This window comes from Brachyistius frenatus, unplaced genomic scaffold, assembly GCF_029030835.1.
Source record: "Brachyistius frenatus isolate BFR_SWC_R1_liver_20210118 unplaced genomic scaffold, ASM2903083v1 Contig_37, whole genome shotgun sequence".
NCBI lineage: Eukaryota > Metazoa > Chordata > Actinopteri > Embiotocidae > Brachyistius > Brachyistius frenatus.
The window spans coordinates 2,214,015-2,240,430 of NW_027210636.1; the positions used below are offsets into that span (position 1 = coordinate 2,214,015).

Consider the following 26,416-nt stretch of genomic DNA (forward strand, 5'->3'; position numbering starts at 1 on the left):
AGGAGGAGGAGGAGGAGGGAGGAAGGAGGAGGAGGGGGGGGGGCGCGCAGAGGATCATCCGGCTGCTGCCAGCCGAGAGGAGCCGACATCCGAAAACCGATGCTGCCCGCTGCCCCCTCACAAATTGCGGGATTAGCGAATCGGACGTCCGCGGGTCCTCGACCGAGTCCACCGAACCGGAGGGATTAGGAGAAGCTCGGGTACGGACGTGTTCTCGGTCCGCTGACCGAGCGCCGCCGCCTCTTCGCCGGCTGCGCTGACATTGTTGGCCGAGCTGTAGCATTTTAGCCACCTTTAGCTTCGGCACTGCTTTCTGACAGCAGGCGAAGTGACTGGAAAAGAAACGTGCGCGTCCACATTAAAGCGACGTGAATCTCCGCAGACTCGTTGAGACTTCATTCTGCAAGTTTTAAATAGAGTGCTAATTGTTTGGTTGTTGTTGTTGTTGTTGTTGTTTTTTTGGTGTGTTTTTTTTTTTTTTTAACCCTCAGAGCAGATTTTTTTTTAGTTTAGCTGTCAAGTTAGCACGTCAGCTGTGAACGGTACTTTTGGATTATTTCAAAATAAGACTTCGTCATTTGTTGTCATTTAGTTATTCATAATTTAATCTGTTGAGGGTTTTTTTTTTTAGTTTTTTTTTTAGTGCAGCTATTTTTTTTTTTACTTTTTAAAATTTGTTCCCATTGAACACAATTGTGCATTTGTTTATTGTAAAAAAAAAAAAAAATCCATCTCGGCAATAGTTTTAAACCTTTCATATCTTGGAAATATGCCCTTTTTAAATATTATATATATTTTTTTTCCTAACTCTAAATCTTCAGAACATTTGACTGAGAAAACTTTCAGGTGAGGTCAGTTTAAAACCACATTCACACCCTTTATCTAAATATTATACCATATCTCTTTCTATGACACTTGTATTTCACTATAGGTTTTTATAAAATAATAAAAAAATAAAATAAAACTCGCTCCATTGGGAGTTTTAACGTAATTATAATAGTTCAGTAGAAGTAGTTGAAGGGGTTGTGCCTACGTGTCTAGCTCGGTGGGGGGGTGGTGGAGGGGCTTTTATTTTGAAAAGCGCGTGGCACAAACAGGAAGCTGACTTACTGAAATTCCCTGCGCGCCTGACACTGAAGCTAACTAACTAGCTGGGCTTTTCACTCCTTGGTTATATTTAAGTTTGCTGTCTTGTCCTCTCGCAGGAGAGCACCGGCCGTCTGCTCGCTCCGGAGCCCGCGTTCATGTCTTCACCCTGAAACAAGCGACCGGTCGGTGCAGCGTGCGGCCGGAGGACTCCTCTGTTTTTCAGGGCTGAAACTCCCTCCGCGGTGATGCTAATGTAGGTGCAGCCCCAGAACAATGTACATTTGCAGCCCCCCCCCCTTGAGAAGAGTCAACACTGTGCAGCCTGTCAGTGTCTTTTATTTATTTGTAATTTTTTTTATTTTTTTTATTATAAAGTTATTTCCAGGAGACGCAGCTTCTCTCCTGAACCCTCCTCCTCCATCTCTGCCGACCAGGTGACCACAGATGTTGCCTGGATCAGCCCGGACAGAGCAGCCTTTCACAGCCCACTCTTTGGATCTATCTCCCGGAGGTATGACTTATTGTATGATATTTCCCTTTTGGCTCTTTTTGTGTGATCGTTGCTTTGTGTTGTTTTTTTTTTTTTTAAGGAGAAATATTATTGGAGGGAAAACAAAACAAAACAACAACCTCTCCAGTCTTGTGAAAACTTTCAAGTGACACAAGAAGAATGAAAGAAAAAAAAAAAAAGGTCCTCCACAAAAGTAATGAAGCTAGATGTGAATGATAAAGTCACATCATAACTTCATATATCATCTTTGGGTATGAATGCTACTTCTACGTCGTGGTCTTGATCGGCAGTGCTCAGGTCGGATGTACCACGTTAAAAGTTGTGAAACGAGTTTCTTAATTTGGTTTTAGTGACCATTTTAGGTAAAAAAAAAAAAAATACTGATGACTGAGGGGCTACATCATAAAAAATAAAAAAGGCATTGCAGCCTTGCGTATTAATAGCGAGGCATATTTTGGTAAATGAAATTCAGAGTTTGACAGTGTCTGCTCTGTCTCAGGCCGACCGGTGCCTGCTTGTCCTTGTGCAAACATTTACCCTTGTAGGGTTCCCTTTTTTATTTTTTTATTTTAACGGGAGACGCCACCACAGGAAGCTGATGTTATGGCAAGGAAGTGCCTCCCCGCAGTTAAAGCATGAATAAGGCAGGAGAGCAGGGGAAGGGGTATTTACTAGACCACCACCACCACCCCTCCTTCTCTTCTCTCCGGGCTGTTTCTTCTTCTTCTTCTTCTTCTTCTTCGTCGTCCTCCTCCTCCTCCTCCGTCTCGTGCTTTTGTTCAGCTGTCTTGTGGAGAAACACTGTGCACACTTGTTCCCGTCGGTCAGCCCTTTGGATCACTTCCATCGCATTCATTAATGCTGAAATCGAAAACCAGTAGCTCGGTTTTAATTTGAGTTAGGACGAGTTGTTGTTGTCCCTTTGGCTCAAGTTGCAGCTCGCGTTGCATTCGGTCTCTTCGGAATTTTTACAGCGTTTTAATGTGATTGTTATGAGCAAAAATGCTTCTTACTCCAAAATTGCAGTGCCGTTTGCAGAGTTTTATGTTTGTTGTTGTTGTTGTTGTTGTTGTTGTTGTTTAAAGTTTGGTAATAGGCAGAAATTGGACGTTGTGGTTTTTATTATGTGTTTAACTGCTACCTAATGAAGAAACAGTCGTATGTAATCACCCCCAGGTGTGATAATAACCGTACAACACATCACTGAAATACTTTAGTTCCCACCTTTTCTTATTTTTCGGAACTTTTTCTAATGGGCTCAAATTTGACGTAACTTTACAACACAGCCGGTCTGTGATGGCAATATAGATTAAGTACTTTAAATGCTTTTTAGTTTAAATGAATTCAACACATAGGCTACTCTATTCACAAAATCAAAGTGCAATCCCTTACAACTGTACCGCTGCATAAACTCAGATATAAATCTACTCATTTTCATGATAAGACCACATTTCCCATCACTTCCTGTTTGACAGTTTTATTTCTAGTCATCCAGTTTGTTTTGATGATGAAAGGAGACGTTGAAGAGCCTCGCTGGCTATAAATGAGCTCACTTTGTACCATAACGCCTTCAGCAGAGCTTCTTTTGAGAACCTTTTAACGTTGAGAAATTGTGGCAGTTTTGAAAAAATTGTTAATATTGCATAGATTGATTATAATAATTGCAACGAGTCTGCTCAGCGCCGGCACATATGGCACATATGAATAATTCAGTTGACAACATCCTCGTCCAGGCGCGGGTCTTACTGACACTGGTGGATAATTATGTATTCAATAGACACAGTTATGACATTTAAATGACGTCATCGTGGCCCTTTTTGATTTTGTTAAATCCGGTCCGACATCGATTCTTCCCGCTCGGTCGAACTCGTGCAGTCGACGCTGAGTCACCCGGTTTAATCTTTAAGAAAAAGGTCTGTTAGTTTCACACCGACGCGATGGACTCTGGTCTTTTCCTCCCGTCCTGTTTATCACGTTTTTTTGCTGTTTAAAAAAAAAAAAAAAAAAAAAAAAACAGAGCACATCATGATGTCATGAACGAGTCAGCTCGATATAACGTGGAGTCACGAGGGGACAGTTTTGTTTGTGATACTGTAATTTATCACAGATGCCGGCGGTGTAAACGACGGCCGTGTGGGGTAAACAAACAGGTTATAGCCCTGTGTGTGTGTGTGTGTGTGTGTGTGTACTGTTTAAATTTAAACGGTACACACACACACACACACACACAGCAGTAGATATGTGTGGACTTACATGGTGAAGAGCCGACTGGTTTTGCAGAGCCGGGAGAGTGAAAGGGAAAAAAAGAAAAAGGCTGCTGACTGTGTTGGTCTCCAGCCTGCAGCTCCCACGTCTATTCAGACCCAATGAAAAGGGCTCCAGCTAGCAGGCGCTCCGTTTCAGACATCTGCTTTGACACACACATTCAGGCTATTCAGAAAAAAAAAAAAGAAAAGCTGGCCGGTTGTTGAGCGCACATGTCGGTACTTCGGGGGAGAAAACGCCCTGCGACAATCGAAACATACCGGGCGTGTTAGAGATAATTGCGTACGTACAGAAATGTAACTGAAAACAGGCGGGATGTTTTAAGATGTGTGAAGACAGATGAGGTTCAAACAAAGGGTTGAGATTGGAGAGGGGGCGGGGGTGGTGGTTTGTAGACAATAATATCACAAGTACAGATTATTATGAATACGACTCGGCTCTGAATTCCTAATTTCTACCACCGTAATAGTTTGCAAGCGGATTAAAATGGCAAATCCGGGTCTCGGCGATTCGCTGCCATCAGCTGGAGAAGTCGCACACTTCGTGACACCCTGGTCCGAGTGCAGCAGCTGCAACGCTGCAGTCGCACATCGTGAATTTTGTTTGTTCCTTTGTGCCCGTAAGGTTTGTTTTCAGACTTTTGCGTAGAAGCGCTGATCACGGCACGACTGGAAAAACAACAGAAAGGCTTCTCAGACGTTTATTTATACCTCTCCCCCGCCCAGAATGATATTTTTTAGACACTTAAGCCGCTCTTGAAAATGTGTGACTATCATTGAATTAGATACAAAAAAAAAAGTTTTTAAAAAGTCAGAGGAAATGTTAAAGACGGCACAAGCGCGACTGTCGATCAAAATATTCCACAAAATATTCCACAAACAAACAAAGGTTTGTTAGGTTTTAAATGGTTAAAACCGATAATTGATTGGCCCGTATTTCATATTTTGACCAGATGCTCCTGTTTGATGAAAAACTGAGGAAAGTTATGACTCTGTTACATAAAATTTGGGCCAATCATGGCTCACCACGGACATCGGTATCAGCGTATGTGATTCTTTTTTTTTTGCAGAACATAATGCAGAAAAAGATGCTGACGATCAATTACAAATTGTTCTATTCTTTTAAGTTTATAGTTGTTTATTATTACATTCGCAGTGATGTCATATTGGATAACAAAGTGTAACGGTAAACTGTGAAATATCCAGCTTTCCATTACATATTTTTGTCTGAAGTGTTTCGTAACCACATTTTTATGAATATATCGATATTGGAATTATATTTTCTTCTGAATATCAGCATCGGCACCAAGAATCCATCATCAATCGGGCTCTAAAAAACTTTATATGCTTTTTGTTTTCATTTTGAACTGTATATCTAAACACCCAAGATTGGCTTCATTCAAATTTTTTTTATTTTTTTTTTTATTTAGTTTGCCGTTATCTTTATCAACATCTGGAATCAACCAGTTTCTGTCGTAGCTGTGAAAGTTTCCTCCTCGTTTAAGGACTTAATGTCCTACTGAGTAAAATATTCTTTCGCTGGACCGCTGAGGTGCTTTGGATCATTATTCCGCTCAAACATCTGTCGCTTCAAAGATTTTTTTTTTTTTTTTCCTTCGGCTGAATCATTTAAGTTTTTTTTTTTTATAAAAAAAAATTGCTCTCTGAACTTCGGAGTTCACGACTCCATCGATAAGCACAAGTTCACCTGAAACCTCCGACGTCGTGCTTTTGGTGGAGTTTCTCCACGCCAACACTGTTGTTTCCACGGTAACACTTTCCCCCTTCATCGATCCCGTTTCCGACGGTCTGTGAAACAAGTTGTATCTGGTAAAAAATAATTTTAGTTAGATTTGTGCTGAATGTGTTTTTCTATCGATCAAAATATCATTTATTCTTCTAGTTTATTCATTTTCTGAAATAAACTGTTTGAATCTCGCTGATGGTTTTAACTGTCCAAATGCTTTTTGGAGCCACGAAAGGTCAGTGGGGGATTTTGATGCATTTAAAAAAAAAAAAAAAAAAGCCTTCACCTAATAGAAAAGTTTAAACTAGCAAATGACATTAAACGACAAAAGATGTTGAGTTTTCTGTGAAAATGGAGTTTGTATTGTAAACGCTTGGCCGGCAGCACAGATCTGTTTCAGTAAATAAAATACACCTCTGCACCAGAGGAGCGACAGAGCGGCAGCTGAGACGTATTACTTTCCTTGCCTTTACAATGAATGCAGAAGACAGAGTTTCTTTTGTGCGTTTGCAGCTCTTTGTAAACTTAAACATGTGTTTTGTGGCCGCTAGAAGCTCCTTTTTAAACAATTTTTTTTTTATTTTTATTTTTTACTGTTTTTCATTGTTTGTTGTTCATTTTTGGGTAAAACTGTCAAGTTGAGCGAAACAACACAAACTCCTCGTGCCAGTCAGGGAAGCAGGAGGCCCGTGTGGTCGGGTCGCATCGACGTCATCGCTGAAGGTTAATAGAAATAATAACCGTCGCGGGATGATTTCAAGTTAACACCTGTTGAAAGGAAACACAGCTGCAAAGTGTTTGTTTCACAACAATGTGTGGTTTTTAGTAGCAAAGTTATTTTGAATTCTCTGGAAATATGTAACCGACCCAACAAAGTCCATCCATTTTTTTTTTTTTTTTTTTTTTTGCGGTGTGTGTTTATTTAGCTCAGACTCCCAAGAAAAGTGTTGTTGGTTGTTTTTTTTCATCACCCAACAGTGTGAACAGTTGTGGTGCAGCTGCAGCGTGTTGTTCGGAGTCTATATAAAGCCTGATTTACTGCTGGCGTTTGATTATATTCATTTTCATATCCAAACAACAAAACTTCTGCTGGTTGAAAACAGCGGCGCAGTGACTCGGAGGTAGATTGTAGCTGCGTTTTTCCTGCTCGTCATAAATCACTTCAGCTCACTTTTTCCCCTCTTCAGAGAAAAACCTCCAAGACGTCCAAGTCTGTGCTAAAGCACTTACTCTTTTTGTCTCCAGCTGCGTCCCGAATCACTTTCCTTCGCTATCGTGGCATCGAGTCAGACTCCACTCGGACCGGGACGTTACGTTACAAAAGCGTAAAGTGTTTTTATGCACGTTGTTTAGTCACAGCCAGGATCAACACGTCGTCCGCTGCCAAATGAGCGCAGTTTATTGGTGAACTCGGCAGCTCCGGTGTATTTAAAAGTTGCTTCATGTGTTCCTGATTCAACACTCGTTTTGAAGTATGTTCAAGAATTCGCACACTATTAAATTGTTAGGAATCAATTCTGCAGTTGTAAAAGTTGTTTTTAAACAAAGCAAATTGCAGAACTGCTTCGAGCACAGAAGTTACACTCACTCATGTCTTTTGGCAGTGCGCGATGAGATGCGTTGCTTGGCAACAGATTAACGGACTCGCTTTTTTATTTTTTTATTTTTGCCTCGCAAAATATGCCGGCAGTTTTTTTGGCGGTTGGTTTTTTGATCTGTGAAGGGATCTAGTTTTTCCTTTTTTGGTCCTGCGTGATGTTTCGGGGAAGATGCTCCCGTCTCTGCCCATCTTTGTTCGTGCTGACGGGGGCTCGAACCCGCGAAGCCTCGTTCTTTCACGCGCTTCAACCGCTCCGGCCCGTCTTCGTCGGTGTCGTCGTCATCGTCGTCGTTGTTGCTGCTGACAGGCACATGAACGTCTGAACTACCGCAAAGACACGAGGGCCATCTAGTGGAGGTATCAGCCGGCCTTTTCAGTTCACTGTTCATCCTGCATTCCTGTATCTGGGATGGTCTGCTGCAGCTGTCTCGACACACAACAAATGCAACGGCAAGCAAATACAAAACACAAGTCCACGTTTTGTGATTTAAAAATATATAAATAAACAATTTTTTTTTTTTTTTTTTTTTTACTGAGATATCTACATTTTGTTAATCGACGTAGGCATCGGGAGGAAAAGCGAAGTCAGCCCTCCCACCTCCCAAACACCAACTCCACTTAATACATTTATAAAATCACAAGAGGCAGACAGAGGTTTCTAGAAGTGTCCAGCTGTTTGATGTGGTCTCATTGTTTTTCTAGCGTTGAGGGAATTGTCTCGGTGGAAGGAATTCCTCTTCCATGGAAAACTGGCGCTATCGCTCTGTACGCTGACATGCGTTACCTTTTCTCTCCTCCCTCCTTGTGTGTGTGTGTGTGTGTGTGTGTGTGTGTGTGTGTGTGTGTGTGTGTGTGTGTGTGCGTGTGCGTGTGCGTGTGTGTGCGCGCGCAGATTGAGCTGTAAATGTATCAGCATCAGAGAGCTCAGTATGAAGAAGTCGGTGCGGGCAGCGGTGAGTAAGGTGAGCGGGGATCGAGGGAAGTCGGAGGCCGCGGCCAACGCTGGCGCCGGAAAGCCCGCGGGCAAAAACGCCGCCGCCCCTCTGTCTAAGGTGAGACTCGCCACGGGAGGCAGCCGGCAATTCCATTTTTGATTTCTTGCTTGTAACTGAAAGCGGTTGAATAATTTTCCCCTTTCAGGTGAAAAGCAACGATGATCTTTTAGCAGCTATGGCCGGAGGGAATCCTGCGTCGAGTAGCGCTGTCACGAAGACCAAGAGGACCGCCTCCGTCGGGACGAACGCCAGCAACCTCGACAGCAAGCCAAAGACGACGTCGGGTATCTCAACTTCTGTTTGTAGGAATCGATTTCATCTTTTGTTATGTTGTCTTCTGGAAATAAGAGGTTTAACCTCTTCTCGTCTTCGTAGGAGCGTCATCCAAGCGTACGACATCATCGACTTCCAAAGAGACGAATTCATCGCGAGACCGTCTTCGGACGTCCAGGACGGCGGCCGCTAAAAAGCAGCAGGTGTCCGGAGCTGCAGCGGCGGATGCGGCCTCAGGAAAACGCTCCCGCAGCCAGATCCTGGCCGAGTCCGACGGCCGCATGAGCAAGTCTAAATCCGACGGCCAGATCAGCGACAAGGTGGCTCTGGAAACCAAAGTGAAAGACCTGCTGGGTTTGGCGAAGAGCAAAGACGTGGAGATCCTCCACCTGCGCAGCGAGCTGAGGGACATGAGGCTGCAGCTCGGCCTGGATGGGAAGGAGGAGCCTCCGCAGGAAGAAGCCGAAGATCAAGAGAAGCCCCCGGTGTCGGCCATCACGGCGGCCGACGTGGAGTCCACGCTGATTCTGCTGCAGGAGCAGAACCAGGCCATCCGAGAGGAGCTCAACCTGCTGAAGAGCGAGAACCGCATGCTGAAGGACCGGCTCAACGCGCTGGGCTTCTCCCTGGAGCAGAGGCTGGACGCTTCGACAAGCTCTTCAACTACGCCTCGCTGAGCCCGGACCTGGCGGCGTGCAGCGGGCACAGCGACGGCGGCGGCACCGGTACGCTGACCTCCTCGGTGGAAGGCTCCGCCCCCGGCTCGTTAGAGGATCTGCTCACGGGACACCACCACGGCGGCTCGGCGGACAACCTGGACAGCGAGTCCAGCGAGGTCTACCAGGCCGTCACCTCCAGCGACGACGCTCTGGACGCCCCCTCGGGGGCGTCTTCGTCGTCCGAGTCGGAGTGCGCTCCCAGCAGGGAGCGTTCGCGGAGGGGCAGCAGCGGGAACGCCAGCGAGGTGTCGGTCGCCTGTCTGACGGAGCGCATCCACCAGATGGAGGAGAACCAGCACAGCACGGCCGAGGAGCTTCAGGCCACGCTGCAGGAGCTGGCCGACCTGCAGCAAATCACCCAGGAGCTGAACGGAGAGAACGAGCGGCTCGGCGAGGAGAAGGTCATCCTCATGGACTCGCTGTGCCAGCAGAGCGACAAGCTGGAGCTCTACGGCCGGCAGATCGAGTACCTGCGCTCGCTGCTGGACGAGCACCACATGTCGTACGCGCTGGAGGAGGACATCAAGAGCGGGCGCTACCTGGAGCTGGAGCAGCGCTACGGCGACCTGGCGGACAACGCCCGCTTCGAGAGGGAGCAGCTGCTGGGGGTGCAGCAGCACCTGTCCAACACGCTGAAGATGGCCGAGCAGGACAACGCCGAGGCCCAGGAGATGATCGGAGCGCTGAAGGAGAGGAACCACCAGATGGAGCGCATCGTGGAGTCGGAGCGGCAGGACCGCGGCGCCATGGCGGCGGCGCTGGAGGAGTACAAGGCGGCGGTGAGCAGCGACCAGGCGGAGCTGAGCCGCTGCAGAGCGCAGCTGGACCAGGAGAGGCAGCGGGTGGCCGAGCTGTACTCGCTGCACACGGCGGGGGACAAGAACGACATCTGCCAGCTGCTGGAAGGCATGCGGCTCGGGAAGGAGGAGGCCGAGGTCAAGGCCGCGAAGATGCAGAAGGAGCTGGAACAAGCCCACAGTGAGCTCAACCGGCTGCAGGAGGCTTTCAGTAAGGTGAGTCGAAATGTAAAATTAGAGACGGCCATTAATTTCTACAGGCAAGAGGAAGCTAAATTGAGGTGTTTGGCCTAAATGAAAACTTTAATTCAAGGCGTCTGAACTTTTTTGGGTCACCAAGATGAAGTCTATTTTCTGCGGCTCAGCGCCGCCCTTCATCGTGCATCAGTCAGTTCTTCAGAGTTGAGCTTCCCGCAAAGAGCGCCACACGTCTCCTTGTCCAACACTGGAGCGACGATAACTGCGCCGTCGTTAAGATAAATAATAAATCCGACACGGCCGAAGTCCGCCTTGCACGTTAGTCGTCGAGTTGACCGCTTAATGAAATGAAGGATCCTCTCGGTCCCGTGTGCGCAGCTGGACAGGGAGTACAGGGACTTCCGGGAGCAGGTGCAGCAGCAGATGTCCGAGCAGGAGCGAGAGCTGGAGAAGCAGCGCCTGGACCTGCAGGAGAAGGAGACGGAGATCGCCGACATGAAGGAGACCATCTTCGAGCTGGAGGACGAGGTGGAGCAGCACCGAGCTCTCAAACTGCACGACAACCTCATCATCACTGACCTGGAGAGTGAGTAGGAGGGGGGGGGGGGGGCTAACACGGCTCGTGAGGTATGAGTGGGAGTCAATGAAGTCCGTTCAATAATATGCATTTCCTTTTTTTGTAACTTCAGACTCTGTGAAGAAGCTGCAGGACCAGAAGCATGACATGGAGCGAGAGATTAAGATTCTTCACCGCAGACTGAGGGTAAGAACTGATGACACAGCGAAAAACGACCCCAGGAAGTCCAGTCGGAGAAAACCGAAGTTTGAAGGTTTATCAGTTGCAGAAATATTGCGCAGCAGTTTTGATGCGTTTCTTTTGATGACGTCATTCCTCAGCTGTGGTTTAATTTTGCGTCGGTGGAGAGTTACTGACGCCGCCTGTGTTTCAGTGAGCATCTAGTGACACGAACATCAGAGATTTACCTTAAAGCCAAGCACCACAGCAGTTTTAAGAAGAAGGCGATCGGTCGGATTTGCAGCAGAAAGCTGGCAGCCAAATTTAAATGAACAGAAAAAAGACAATTAAATTGTTAATTGAAATCATTTTTATGACAATTAATCGTCATCTAAAATGTCACAATTGTGACGGCCCTATCTAGTGGAGCATCTAGCTGCTTTAAAGCCTGATATCTTCTTGAGGAGTTGGGAAAGACCAAAACGGAGCAAAAAGGAGGAGTGAATACTGGATTTACATTCATCAGGAGAAAACAAAACAGGTTTCCAAATTGACGCTAATGTTTCTGTGTGTCTCCTTGATGTGTTTACTCTTATTTAAATAAGTGATTTACATGAGTTAAGAGTGGCATTATGAATAAAGCAATGATACACACATCAACCTTAGAGGACAAACTGTCCCCCGAGTGCCCAAAAGAATTGATAAATACTGCTTTAATGATCCAATGTATAATTTAGCGTGCGTGTGTGCGTGTGTGCGCGTGTGTGTGCGTGTGTGAGTAGGAGGAGTCGATGGAGTGGCGCCAGTTCCAGGCGGATCTGCAGACGGCCGTCGTCATCGCCAACGACATCAAGTCGGAGGCGCAAGAGGAGATCGGAGACCTGCGGCGCCGGCTGCAGGAATCCCTGGAGAAGAACGAGAAGCTGAGCAAAGAGCTGGACGAGGTCAAGAGCCGCAAGTAAGACCCGCAGACGGACGTGTGGAGGAGCTGTCTTCCGGTTTCTAAACAAACAAACGAGGGGAGGTTTAATGGGGCTTGTTTGGATTCAAATTCTGGATCAATCCTACAGCTTCTTCGGAGAAAAAAAAAAGAAAAGAAAAAAAAAAAATATATATAATATATATATATATATATATATATATATAAATAATACATTGAGCTGAAGTTGCTCACAGTAAATAAAACGGAACAAGCCCCGTTTCCCATCAGTAATGTATAAATGGAGTTTTGCGTACTGAGGTGGGTACTGTGTGTTTTGCAGGCAGGACGAGGAGAGAGGCCGAGTGTACAACTACATGAACGCAGTGGAGAGGGACCTGGCCGCTCTCCGGCAGGGCATGGGTCTCAGCAGGAGGTCCTCCACCTCCTCGGAGCCGTCGCCCACCGTCAAAACGCTCATCAAGAGCTTCGACAGCGCCTCGCAAGGTACCGCACAGATCGGAAGATGGTCCACTTTTCCCCCGGTTTTATCTTCTGCTGCTGGCTTTAATCAAAATAATCATTTGTTGTCTGTCGTTTTTAAATTCTCCCAGTATAGAGTTTCACATGTTGGAACATAAGCGATTATTTTTTTTTATTTTTTTTATTATTGTTTATTTAGTCCCCAGACTTCAAATCAAAATAATAGAAACAGGAGTCCCAAGTTAGATTTAGTAAAAAATGGTGTCCTGTTTATTCTGCAGTGTGATCGTTTACATCTTCAAACTAGATGAGACTTTTGTTCAGAATTCATTCTCGAGAAGATTCCCGGCGTTATTAACGAGAGTTCACGTGGTTACTCGTGTGAAGAAGGTCTCATCTGAGCTGTGTGCGATTTAAACATGAAACTGGTCACTCAGGTCCTCCCACCAACGGTGCCGCCGTGACTCCGACAGCCGCGGCTTCCCCGCTACCACGAACCCCCCTCAGCCCCAGTCCCATGAAGACGCCGCCAGCAGCCGCCGTTTCACCCATACAGGTAGAGAAAAGAAAGAAAAAATGACGGGATAAAAAGGTTGAAACCATATGTAAATAAATCTGTTTCCATTTCTATCCGATCAAATTCACAGACAAAATGTTACTGAACACGAGGAGCTCTTGGACACTTTCATTTTATCGAAGTCGCTCTCTGGCTTTAAGATATTAAAAACTGATGCTCATAATGTCACATATTGACTGTAATAGTTAATTATTTTTGCTTTTTTTATATATATATATGCCATTAAAACACACAAACATATCTGCCTTTTACAAGCTGTACATTTAAGGGCAAAAAGAAAATTTGACAGTAAAATGTTCTCTTTTTTTTTTGTGCCGTTTTCAGAGACACTCCATAAGCGGGTCGATGTCAGCCGCCAAGCCGCTCTCCTCTTTGAGTGACAAGAGGTCCAGCTACACCGACATCAGCATGCCAGGTATAAGTAATGACACTTTGTTTATGTAAGAAGTGTGAAATGTTCACATGGGTGGCTGGGGGGGGGGGGGTGAGTGCAGAAAACTACGGTTCGATACGGATATCAACTCCTCTACCTCCGTCTCTGACATTAGAGAGGGACTGTTTACCCTCAGAGGCCTGGAGTTGGGAGTCAGCAGGACTCGTGTATATGAGTGGATGATAAGAGGGGAAATAATGAGCAACTCCTTCAGCTGGTTCTCACCAGCGATGATGACTTCCAGTTCTTCGTGCGAACGTGCCGACTCGTCCGTAGCCTCCGCCGCTCCGTTTACTTTTGTCTGATTTATTGTTGTCTTGGTGAGCGGGGCTGGATCTCGTGCGTCGGTATTCCCTGACCTCCCAACGGGCTGGAATGTGGCTCTTCGCTGACCCCCCCCCCATCCCCCACCCCCACCACCACCTCCTTCCCCCTTCCCTCCTTCTTTACATGTGACTTCAGAGGAAGTCGGTCATATGTGTGTGATGTAAATACTGTGATGTATCCACAGCTGAGCACCTCCTCAGGGGAACCTCGGCCAGCCGACCGCCATCCGTCCTCCAGAGGGTTTCCAACATGGACACCACCAAGGCCATCTCAGGTTAGAGATGCTCTTTAAGTTACGCAAACTATTTATGAACTAGTTAAAAAATATATATATATATTATTATTATTATTATTATTATTATTATTATTATCATCTCTGAGGCTATTTGCTTCTGTATGCTGCTGTAGCGAAAAAAATTTCCCCTCGGGGATTAATAAAGTAAATACCTACCATACCTACCTACCTACCTATAATCACGTCCCACGTGTCACGCAGTGTCTCGTCGGAGCAGCGAGGAGATCAAGAGGGACATGTCGGCTTCGGACGGCCCCTCCGCGTCCTCCCTGATGGCCATGAGTGCGGCCTCCTCCCCGCTCTCCCTGTCCTCCTCCTCCCCCACCGCCTCCATCACCCCCACGGCACGCAGCCGCCTCAGGTAGCACGCGGTCGCTGCACGCGCTCTTTTACTGAAAGCAGGTTGCATTTAATGGCTTTAACGTGCTCACAGTGACCGTTTGAAGTCTCTGTTTTTTTCGGTTCTCGTCAGAGGTTTTAATCTGTCACCGCTTCATACTGAGGATGTGCTGGATGTGATGACAAGACAGAAAACCATCATGACGGCTTTTTCCTCGCTCACTGAGCAAAACAACGCTTACCGTATAATTTGTTTGCCTTTCTGACCTTTAACGCAGCCTCTTGACGGTGGGATTGTTGCACCATTATTCTTCAAGGTACAAACACAAAATGGAGGGACACTGTTGTTCTGCCAGAAAGCCGTCAGCAGAGGCAGTTAAAGAGTTGAATCATGGCGCAGGACGAGACCGAGCAATAACATCCCGGGGCTGAAAAATAAAGCCCAAAACTACAGTTCCTTGAATGGACACTTGAGGCTGGCTTATGGACTGTGTATATAAAAGTAAAACTCAGGCCTATGCATAAGTGCCTTAAACTGCAATACCACCAAGGGCCACTAGAGGTCGGCTCCAAAAAGACTCCAGCTCCATAGACTCCCATTCAACTTCTCTCATTAAATTCTAAGTCAATACATTTTTCTCTCCAAGTTATTATGCCGTTGTTCACTGAAGTCGTCCCTTCTTCTTCGTTTTCTGGCGGTCCATCTGAAAATAATTCCATCATTATTTAGATATTAGAGCTCACAAAGCTATATTTTTGAGTGGGTGTCTGTTTGATTGACAGGCCTGAGGTGCAGTCAGGTTTCTGCTATCAGTGGGCGGGGCATAGTGTCCTCTGTGTTCCCATTTAGCTCGAGTCAGACCCACCGCTCGCTCCTCCCCAGATCGTCCAAATATGGTCACTTCTGGCTCCAAACCGCTTCAAGTTAAACAAGAAAAAGTCAAACTCGAGACTTTGTGACGAAAGATCACGGTCCAACTTTACAGCAAAAATAAACACGTTTACTTCAAGCTACTGAAACATCTAATTTCCCCGTTCATGAAAGCTGTACAGGGAGTGAATCTCTATTCAAGTCACCTGTTTAAATTGTATTGAGACCTAAAGTTGTACATATTTAAAAACGTGGCTGCTTTGAGTGACAGGTGGGTATCATCATAGGCTTCATTGGACCCATCTCAGCTCCACCCACAATCTCGTTGCTCACTTTTGGATTGGCCAGGTAAGGCGGAGTCAAGATAGCGGCTAACTGAGCATTAAAACTGCTCTTTATGAGACCTCATGGAGGCTACGTCCATATTGAAAAATTTTATATACACAGTCTATGATCCCAGAAACCCAGCCCATTATCTGAAATCACACAGTGGGTCTAGCGATACGTCGACTTTGTTTGGTTGAGTGTGAAAACAGAAAAGCCAGCATAATAACAGGTCTGCTTCGTGTGTTTAAAACAGGCTGTAGTAAATGTTTTAGAATTGCGGTCGAGTGTTTGCTGACGTGTCTTCTTCTTCGTCTGTGCGTCCGTTGCAGAGAGGAGCGAAAGGACCCGCTGTCGGCACTGGCCCGAGAGTACGGAGGCTCCAAGAGAAACGCTCTGCTGAAGTGGTGCCAGAAGAAGACGGAGGGTTATCAGGTACGAGCCCACGCGTGACCCACGGTGTCCGTGACTCTGGCTGGAAGCGGGACATTAAATAGTGTGCAGTTAAAGGGCAACTCCACATTTTTCCACATTAGAGTCCATTGACAGGTGGAAGGTTTTTGGGGGAGTTGTTCTCCATAAGTTCTTCTCGGTAGCCGTAGCCCCTCGTCCCTGCTTGAGGCTCAACAAACCGTCAGCGGTTCAGTCGCATTGTGGGTAATGTAGGCACCAGGCTGTTAAAGGCAAGAAAAAACGACTATCTGCATCAAGTTTGACACTTCTTTTTTCTTTTTTTCTCCCATTAAAAGTGTGACAATGCTACAGATGTGCAGTAATCAGCAGTGGGTGCTAAAATAAAAACAATATGAATATCTTCATGCTGAATCAAACATTAGGAAACACAACCTCTGCTTACCGGGGTCCACTATTACCGTTTTACCTTCTGACCTACCTCTTATTATATTAAATATCTTGTAGTACCTTATTGTTCCCAAAGAACACTTTACTGTCAGACCTCCGGTTTTACTTTTGGTTTCCAGAGTTTCAAAAAGTAGAAATAAAGCTTTTATTAGGCTCCTCTTGCTTAAAAATTTCAAGGATTCAGGGATTCAAGGAGATTTATTGTCTTTCCAGACATGCTGGTAAAATTCAGGTCTCAGGATCCAGTTCAGTACAATGAAATCAATAAAAACAACAAATTGATACCAATTAACACTCAATAAATGTTTAAAAAAAAAAAAAAATAATAATAATTCCAACCACAAGCACCAAAAAACAATGTTTGACTTCCAAAATAATTTTTTGTAATTTCCCATTCTAGTTTTTAAAGTGATGTGTTTGTTACGGATGCATCCCAGTGACTTCCCGTCCAAACGTGCAGAGACAATAAAAGATTAAAGTCCGACGCGCTGACCTGGAAATAATTTGAGTAGCAATCAACAGTTGTATCAAGAGTCACTTACCATACTGAAGTGATGTTTACCCCTTTTTTACTGATCTAGGTTATGGTTGCCATGGCACCTTCGCTCCTCTCCAGGAAGTGTGCAACATTTATCTCATCCTGTGTGATACCTTACCCGACAAAATAACAATAACTTTCAGTGGTTGTTTGCAGGAAGATGTATATCTGGGATTTTTTTTTTTTTCTTTTTTTTTAAAGGTCAGATGGTGGTTGATAGCGGTTGAAGATGATAGATGCGATACGGATGAGCGGTGTCGGTGTTTCGTATAAAACCTCTGGGGATAAATCATTTTAAATCCTTCCACGACAGCAGAAATTATTGTGGACCGTAACATAGTTTGAAGTGATGCGAGAAACTGCGCCGCGGCTCGAAGTGACGTCCGCGATCTAAAGGATAAAACCTCGCAGCCTCGTGGTCCCGGTGAGGCCCGCAAATCGGTCCGCATCGATTCCTGTCTCGAGACTTCTCGGGTTAAATCGAAGTTTAAATAGATCATCGTCGGCGTGTTGTTGTTTTTTATTTTTGTAATTTTTTTTTTTTCAGAACATTGATATCACGAACTTCAGCAGCAGCTGGAACGACGGCCTGGCCTTCTGCGCTGTGCTGCACACCTACCTGCCCGCGCACATCCCCTACCAGGAGCTCACCAGCCAAGAGAAGGCGAGTCGAGTTCAGAGGAAAAAAAAACACCCACAAACTTTTAACCATCATCTTTTATCGTGTTGCACTACGTGTGACTGAAACTCTCGCTTCTATTTCCCCTCAGAGGAGAAACTTCACCTTGGCCTTCCAGGCTGCAGAGAGCGTTGGCATCAAATGCACTTTGGTAAGCGTTGTCGGCGCGTGAACTTATTTAAATGAAGTAGAAATATTTACATTTAGTAGGTGTAGTGGGGGGTTTTTTTCTTCCAGTTTTTGCCTTAGTTTTCTAAAAAATAAACACCTGAACTTGAAGAATATAAATAAATCTCAACCGCTTATGTTGCTGGTTGTAATCGTTACCTAGAGATGAACTGCAGTCTTTGTTTCGCGTGTCGTTTATGGTTTCTGCTTTTTACCTCATAAACCTCAATTTACCTGCCGCTGTCTCCGTCTTTATAGACCCAACCTGTGCTGAGATTTTTTTTTTTTTTACTTAAACCCATTATAAGTTCATTTAAAATTCAAGTGGAGAGTCCAAAGGTAGCAACATACAACTACAAAAACAAGAAATCCACCGACACGAGTAGCACTTCATTTTTCTTCACTATCATTTCCATTATTACTTTTTGACATCAAGTACAACGTTACCTTTCTGTTTGAGTCTACTTATTTTACTAAATTTGTGTTTTTATTGCTTTTCTATTATGCACTGGTGTTGGTGTTTATACTCTTAAAAGTTATTACTTTATTGTTTTTTTTTAATCTCATGTAGATGTAAATTTTTAGCAATCTGTGGCACAAGAATTTACTTCTGGATTATGAAAGCCCAATCTTTTTTTTTTTTTTTTTTATAGCTGCACAAAAACCGGTGCAGGTACTTCTTGGGGTCTCTGCTGGTTGCCTGGCAACCTCACCTCCAGGAAGTACCTGCAGTCAGCTGAGAAATAATGAGTTTTTTTGGTACAAATTACATAAATGAGACAAAACATGTCAATTAGTGAGCCTGAGGAGTTGCTTATAGGTGGATTTTGTTTCCCTGTCTCTCGTCCCTATGCTAAGCTAAACTGAGCGCCTGTTTGCCGTACCTAATATTTAGCTACCTGATAATTAACATAAACACAAGCGGCACAAATCCGCCAGACGGGTGAATAAGCATGTTTCCCCAAACTTTCAAAGAGGGGGGAAAAAAAAAAAAAAATCACGTTATGGAGGATCCATTTAGTAAATTCTTCAAACTGACCGAACGTCTCCAGCTGGGTTTGCTCAGTTATTGTTGTGATCACGATTCAGAAGTTTTCACCAAATAAATGATAAATAATCCTGGTAAATTAAGTTGAAATAGTAAAATCATATTGGTTTTTTTTTTTGCTTCTTTATCTCTACAGAAATCTAAAGTAACTCTGTAACCGTCTCTCTCTCTCTCTCTCTCTGTTGCAGGACATTAACGAGATGGTGCACACAGAGCGGCCCGACTGGCAGAGCGTCATGACGTACGTCACGGCCATCTACAAATACTTCGAGACCTGACTTCGCCGCCTCGCCTCGCCTCGCCTCGCCTCGCTCCTGCAGCACAATCAGAGCCACGCCGACCATCACGAGCTCCCAGCAGCCTTTCAAACCAACACCCCCCCCCACCCCCTCTCCAACAGTCAACTGCTATACCTCACTGCCCCCCTCCACCCGATCACGCCGCATGCGAGACTGCAGTATTCAGCAACACCTGCCGGCGGCCCCGGCGACCTCACGGACGCTCGGCTACGTCGTCGGCGATTTGTTGTTTTTTGTTTCACCGTTGCACTAAATGAGAAGTGAGTTTTAGTGAACAAGCAGTAATGAAGTGACCGGTCACCGTGGGTCGTCTTTGCCCCTCAGTACACGTCTGAAGGAGCAGCACGAGAACAACAACAACAACAACAACAACAACAACAACAAAGAAGAAGAAGCGGTGCCTTTTTTTTTTTTTTCTCTTTTTTTTTATTTTTATTTTTATTTTATTTTTTATATCTGGCTTCACACTTCACCCGGTTTTCCAGGAGGTCGTAGTCGTCCGTTAAAGGGGAATTCCGTCAAATCTGACTGAAGGCGTAAAAAATGATCACAGGGTTGTTGTTTTTTCTTTGTTTATAGAGAATATTTAGTGGATTTTTTTTTTTTTTTCCACTAAATATTCCTTCTTTTTTTTTTTTACACAAGAACAAAGCAGGAGGTTTTATAAATGTTGGAATTCCCCCCACAACCCTGAAATTTCCTTCTGGACATACTTCAAACAATGCAGCTTCTTTCTTTTATGGTTTTTTTTGGGGTTTTTTTGTACACCGAGTCTTCCAGGCGTTACAGTGCGATACAGAGATGCCTCTCTTTCAATGGATAAAGTGCCTGTGTGAGTTTTTTGATACAGGAGACCCAGGACATCACGAAGCGCTTTCACTTAACAGATTCGAGGAGTTGCCAAATATGTTTTTTTTTTGTGTGTTTTTTTTTTTGGAGCCTTTCGATCGTTGACGTTTTATTTTAATTACATTTTTTTGGGGTCTTCTCCGCAACGATGCAGCTTTCGACATCAGCCTCCGATCACGAGTGACTGTTTTGCCTTTCGGGCGCAGAAGTACACTAACTCCTACACACGTTGCCAAGCAGCACTAACACGCCCTTTACGACCAGTTTTTCTCGAATAGATCCGTGAGGGCAAGACTTTAATATTCTTCTGGCACGTGTGGAGTTACCGACGCTAAACTGTATAATGTGAGTGGCCTACGTTTGCCGTCTTCTTTTTAAACTTGGCACATACAGCACACGGCGTCATTTCACCAACGACTACGATATGAGTGAGGAGAGTGTCGTGTTTAGTTTGAAATGTGTTTTTTTTTGTTTTTTTTTACTGACCGAGATGAGTTTCCGTTTGGATCGGAGAGCCTTAAACTTCATCGGCCCGGTGGTCCGATTAGAAAGTTAGTCTCGCGTCCGCTGGCTTCATGAAGGAAAAAAAAAAAAAAAAAAACGCGTTCTAGTTTTAGGAAACCAGCAGAGTCGCATTCAAAGATGAAGGCTCACTTTTTTTCTTTTTTTTTTTAGAGGTCTCCGTTAAAGCAGTAGTTTGACATTTTGGGTAATTATTCTCTTTTTTTATGCTAAATATGAGGCTAGCGGGTTAGCTTTGCTCAGCATAAAGACTGGAAAACAGCTGACTTTCCAAAAGTCCACCTTCCCGCACCGCTAACATAAACAGGTTTTTATCTCATTTGTTTAATGTGTACGAAAAATGAAGTGTAAAAACAACAAGTTGGGTTTTTATTACGAACCGTTACCTTCTGGAATATCTTTTAGCCAGAAGCTGGAATCTCTACTTGGCTATTTTTTTGTTTGTTTTCGTCGCACAGATTAAACAACGTGATAGTTTGTCGACTTTAGAGGCTCAGACAGACGCAGGTTAGCCTTTATATAACACCAAAGCGTGTAATGCACCTGTTTGTCCACTAGAGGGTAGCGTGTCAGTGTCACGTTTTTGCCTCGCCTAAGCGTGAAGAGTGAGGTGCCTCACGTTTAGGCACCAAAAAAAAAACAAAAAAAAAACCCGCGTGGTTACAATTAGGAAAAGTTTGCGTTGAAATAAATCATTTGCGTACTTAACGTAAATGACTTGGCGTACGTTACGTGAGCTAAACACGCTACTTTAAGTGAATCCATGCCAACTTGTGCTGACTTTATCTATTTATTTACTCTTTGTATTTCGTCACGTGACCTCTTGCTTCGAGCCCGATACTGGCGCTAAACGCCCGCTTGCCTGTAACATAATACATATTTAGCGTACAGACGTAAATGCGTCACCGATCTTCTCCTCTAACTCTCAGCACGAAGGCAATCAGGAATATTTCCCAAAATGTCAAACTATTCCTTTTAACATGTGTAAATGTTTCGAAAGCCACTTATTCAGCATGTAAACGACGAAAAGAAATGCACAAACGATCAAGTAATCCACTCTGCCGTCGACTTGTTCGGCCTGTTAGTGCTCTCGCTGTGAGACGGGTCGTTGTTTTTTTTTTTTTTAATTCCTCGTATGACCAAGCGTCACTAAAGAGACACTGAGCAGCACACGATGCCATTTAGTCTGAATTCAGTCTGCGACATTACTGTAATGCTGTCTGACTGCTGTGTGTTCATCGTGCCTCAACATTACCAAGTTCACTGTATTTATTTGCGTAGTTTCCGGTCATTGTAGTGAGGTCATAGCTTTCATGTGTGTGCGTCTTTAAGTGTACATGAATTTATTATATACACACACACACACACACACACACACAGTAAGTAGCTGCACTGAGATAAGCTTTTTTTTTTCATTTTCTTTTTTTTTTTGGTATTCCACACTTATTTCATGCCTTAACAGTTCAGCCGAAGCTTCTGCAACGGAAAATGTGACTTTTTCTTTTCTTTTCTTTTTTTTTTTTTCTTAATTTTAAACTGCAGTTATCTTTCCTCACCAGGCGGGAGTCACTGTGGGGGAAGTCGTTTCTGAAACAAGGTCCTTCTTGTTTGTGCCTCTTGAAAAAAACACAGCGAGTGATGGTGTTGAACCGGTTTTTTTTGGAGGTGGGGGGGGGGCTAAATCCCCTCATGTGTCTCGCGAAGGTGACACACGGTTTTGATTTGGATCTGATGGAGCTGCCAGCTGGTATCAATAGCAACATTAGAAACAACATTTTTTTTTTTGTGCCTCCATCTAGGGTCCGTACCGTCTGCCAAGTCCACATCAGACTTTCTGTGATTTTAGCACAACAATGACTGTTTCTGTGTGGGTACAGGACAGGAGTGAGTTATTTAACGACGTCGGCTCCTTTGTTGGTGCGATGCTACGATGCTGAGCAGTTTTTATTTTTATTTTTATTTTTAAAAATGTGCTTTATGGCTCCCGGCAGGAAAGTTTTTGAGAGATTCGAAGCCTCGCGAGCCTGGAAAGCGGAATGTGTTTTGATCACGCTTTAGTGGTCCTGGGACTTTTTTTTTTCAGCGTGTGCTGACGTGGAGTGATTGATGAACACCGAGCCCGGCCTGCTGCTGAGGAGAGACCTGGGACGGCTGGCAGAAGCTATAGGAAGCACATTCCACCTCCACATGATGCATCCATGATGGACATGTTACATTGTTCGGGGACCTGAGACGACGCCCTTGAAGTCTGTCTGTCTGTCTGTCTGTCTGTGTGTGTGTGTGTGTGTGTGTGTGTGTGTGTGTGTGTGTGTGTGTGTGTGTGTGTGTGTGTGTGTGTGTGTGTGTGTGTGTGTGTGTGTGGCTTTACAAGAACGGAGCAAAGCAAATGTGAACGGAGTCGTTTTATTTGGGGGTCCACTTCATCATGCTACATTTATTTTTCTTTGTTTACTTGAAAATGCTCTGAGAATTCCACTGAACCTGCTTTAGTTTGTCTTTTTGTTTCCATGTTGCCTTTTTATATATATATATATATATATATATATATATTTATATATATATAATTATATGAAGCCACATTTTTGCAGTCTGATAAAAGATTGTGGTTGATGTGGATTTTTTTGTTTTCCTATGAGAAAATCCGTATCACACTGCATGCAGTGCTGAAATTGTCTCTGCAAAGCTGAAGGTGTGTGTGTGTGTGTGTGTGTGTGTGTGTGTGTGTGTGTGTGTGTGTGTGTGTGTGTGTGTGTGTGTGTGTGTGTGTAAAGGGACTAAGCTACAGTATTAAGTGCACACTATGACGATAATCAGTTGTAAGAAAAAAAAAATGCTGTCTGGTTTTATGTTGCTTTTTTTTTTTTTTTTTTTTCTCCCCTGCCAATACCTGTAGTAATAAATGACCATCGAACAGCCATGTTTGTTATGAAGTGGTTTCTTTATTATCCAGTTAATAAGATCAGACAGGGTGGGCTCTTGTGACCACGCCCCTTTTTTTTGGGGGGGGGGGGGACAAATCTGCAGGGGAGGAGCTAGTGGCAGATCTGACTCTGTATGATTGGAAACCTTGTGATACTACATCCAGTACTATTGACGGAGGATTTTAATGGGAGTCTATGGAATCCAGAGGCTTTTTGGAGCCAACCTCTAGGTGTGAGGGATTAAATTAAACTTTTTTTTTTTTTTTGTATCTATCTACCTTGTTTTCAGGCAGACAGAGTGGTCATGTATTTATATATATATTATCTTTGGTGGTTTTCTAATAGTTTGGATTTGCACCACTATTTTTACATCAATCTTTTTGACGAGGGTAATTTGGTTTTTTTCCCCCCTCCGAAAAGGGGCGGGGACATACTGAAAGCCAAAGTACCCGGATGTGCCCGTTTTGATCTGTGGTGCGTTTCGATTTAGTGGTTTGACTGACGGGGCTCTGGTACTTGACAACACATGTTTAAAAATAAATAAATTGGATTTAAGCCGAATCATGCGTGTCTGCTGTGAAACAGCAGACACGCAGAGTTTAATGTGCGTCGTTATCATCATCTGTGCACACAGCAGGCTTTTAACTGGTCCGCCCCTGGAGAGGAAACACAGCCGCAATCAGCCTGTGTTTTACGAGGGAGGGTGAGGAGGAGGAAGAGGAGGGTGAGGAGGAAGAGAGCGAGTCTCATCTGTCTGAAGTCCTTCACTGAGGCAGCAGGTTTATGTTTCTCTCTTAAATCGAGCAGGAGACATTGATCAGACCTCATCAGTTACTCGATTCTGGACGTTAAACTGAACTAAGGTTTTGTTTAACGAGATTTTTTTATTTTATTTTTTTTAATTGAAGTTTCCCAGTCAGTAGGAAGTGAAATATATATATATATATATATTTTATTATTATTTTTAATTTATATATTTTTTTTAGGTCGCTTGTGCTTTCATCACCTCATCTCACAAGAGCAGCTTTTGGATATCTGAACTTTTATCACAGAGTTGCACCCTGCAAACACCGGGGAGAGGAAGGTAAGCCTTTTTCTTTTTGTTGTTGTTGACTAACTTCTAATATCGAGCAAGAAAGCAGTAAAACTTGTACTAAGAATGTTTTGTTTTGCATTTTATGAATTTGTTTGCGGGAGGGACGAGCAGCTTTACAAAGTGTTCTCGAGCGCAGACAGACCGACATGAGCGGCGGAAATCCTCTGAAGTGAGTGAACGCGGTATAAAAACGAGCGTTTGATTTCCTCACCTGTAAAAACGAACCCCGAGCGGGAGAGACAATTATTGCTTATAATTTGGGGACTCCGTTAAGGTCCCGTTCAGTGATGAGCATCTCATGACATGGCCGAATCCAGATGTTCAGAGGGCTCTGGAGTAAAAACTTGTTGGGGCCCCTGATGACCCCCCCCCCACCCCCAGCTCCTCCCCTCCCCCACCCCCTCCCTCCTAATTAGAGGTGTGATGTGACGAAGTAATAATAATTCAGTACAGTATTTAAGTATTTTTTTTTGGGGGGGGGGGTTATCTATAGTTTTTTTTGTGTGTGTGTGTGTTTCTGTCAACTTTCACTTTTGCTCCACAATACTTCCTGAATATAATATTAGCTTTTACTCCAATATATTTACCAAATCACCTCAGTTAGTTCGTTACGACGAAATCAAATTCGAAGAAATTTGATAACCTGATGACACAGACCGCCCACAATAAGCAGGTCTGACGACTCGGCGGTTCTAAGTGCAAACAAGTGCCGTCAAAGCCCTGGTTTCCCCAATTGTGGGGATGATGTCATTATGTATAAATAATGCTAACCCTAATATTCCCACCTGTTGCCAAATTGACCCCAGTTCAGCAAGTATTATAGTTTTTACTTTAACTTTCAATACTTGCGTACATTTAATATACTAAAAAAAGTAAATATCAGACACTTTAAGGCTTTTACTCAAGTCCTTTTCTGGTACATTATCTTTACTAAAGTTTGTCTCAGGTATTTTGTAGCTTCCACCAGTTCCCTTAATAAGTCAAATAATAGCCCATTTTCCGCTGACGTCACCGGCTCGGCTCAACCGTAATTGCATATTTTGTTTTTGCATTGTGCTAAAGTTGTTGGTTGCACCTGGTGCTATGTTTGGTATCACCTATGTCAAGGTTCCTATTGAGCTGATCACAGAAGTTGTTGTTTTTTTACCTTAACAGAGCCTCGTTTTCATAATAACAGAAAGTGTTGCTTGTACATGTGTGCCGGTAGGTTTGCGGTCATCTGATTAACGGAGCATTTGCTTCACTGGAAAACTGTGACTTTTAACGTCATTTGGCCTTGTATCAAAACCATGCATATCTCCAAGTAAATTTGTGCTGGTTAACCCTTGAAGGAAGTCCCTGTTGCCCTTTCTGCCTCAAGGTCTTCTTGTGATTAAATGTGACCGTGAGTCGTGCTCAGCCACACGGACGGAGCTGTGACAGGTCGGCTTTCATCGTCGCTTGTTACACTTCATTATCTGGTGTACAGGAAACCTTTTATGTTCAGGATGTGTTCCTTTGAACTCATTATGAAACGGGAGTCATTCAACACTATTCATAACATGGAAATATATCAATCGAAAAGCTTTTTCACCATCCAGCGCGACTGCTTTTTACTTATAATACAACTGCGTATCTATTAGGCTGCTATATTCAACTTACTATTTATGAGCTACTTTAACCATTTACACGCCGTTTTTGGCTTTTCACCATTTATCTATTAATTTTAGCTTACTATTCAACTGTTTATCCACTTAGCTGCCACTACTTTTTTCATACCAGTTATCTAATAACGAACAATTATTTATCAATAAGCTATTTTAACTGTGTTATCGTTTTACCAGTTTGAACCATTTTTTAGCTTAGCGGTCACCGTTAGACTTCTTTTATGTATTTTTTTTTTTTGTATTTTTATGTTTCATAATTTTTATCAAGGCTAAATATCCTATATCAGTTATT

General features: G+C 43.9%; 1 protein-coding gene across 1 annotated transcript; it reads left to right on the forward strand.

Annotated features, from left to right (window-relative positions):
• The first annotated feature begins 1,096 nt into the window (after positions 1-1,096).
• Positions 1,097-19,456, forward strand: specc1la (sperm antigen with calponin homology and coiled-coil domains 1-like a). Its single transcript, XM_069701607.1, is given in 18 exon segments — positions 1,097-1,342; positions 1,524-1,600; positions 8,104-8,263; positions 8,352-8,490; positions 8,582-9,124; positions 9,127-10,211; positions 10,572-10,779; positions 10,883-10,956; positions 11,712-11,887; positions 12,192-12,355; positions 12,769-12,887; positions 13,233-13,323; positions 13,853-13,942; positions 14,165-14,324; positions 15,830-15,932; positions 17,444-17,560; positions 17,667-17,726; positions 18,980-19,456. Coding segments are annotated over 16 exon segments (3,342 nt in total). The 5' UTR covers positions 1,097-1,342; positions 1,524-1,600; positions 8,104-8,140; the 3' UTR covers positions 19,070-19,456.
• Positions 19,457-26,416: the final 6,960 nt, after the last annotated feature.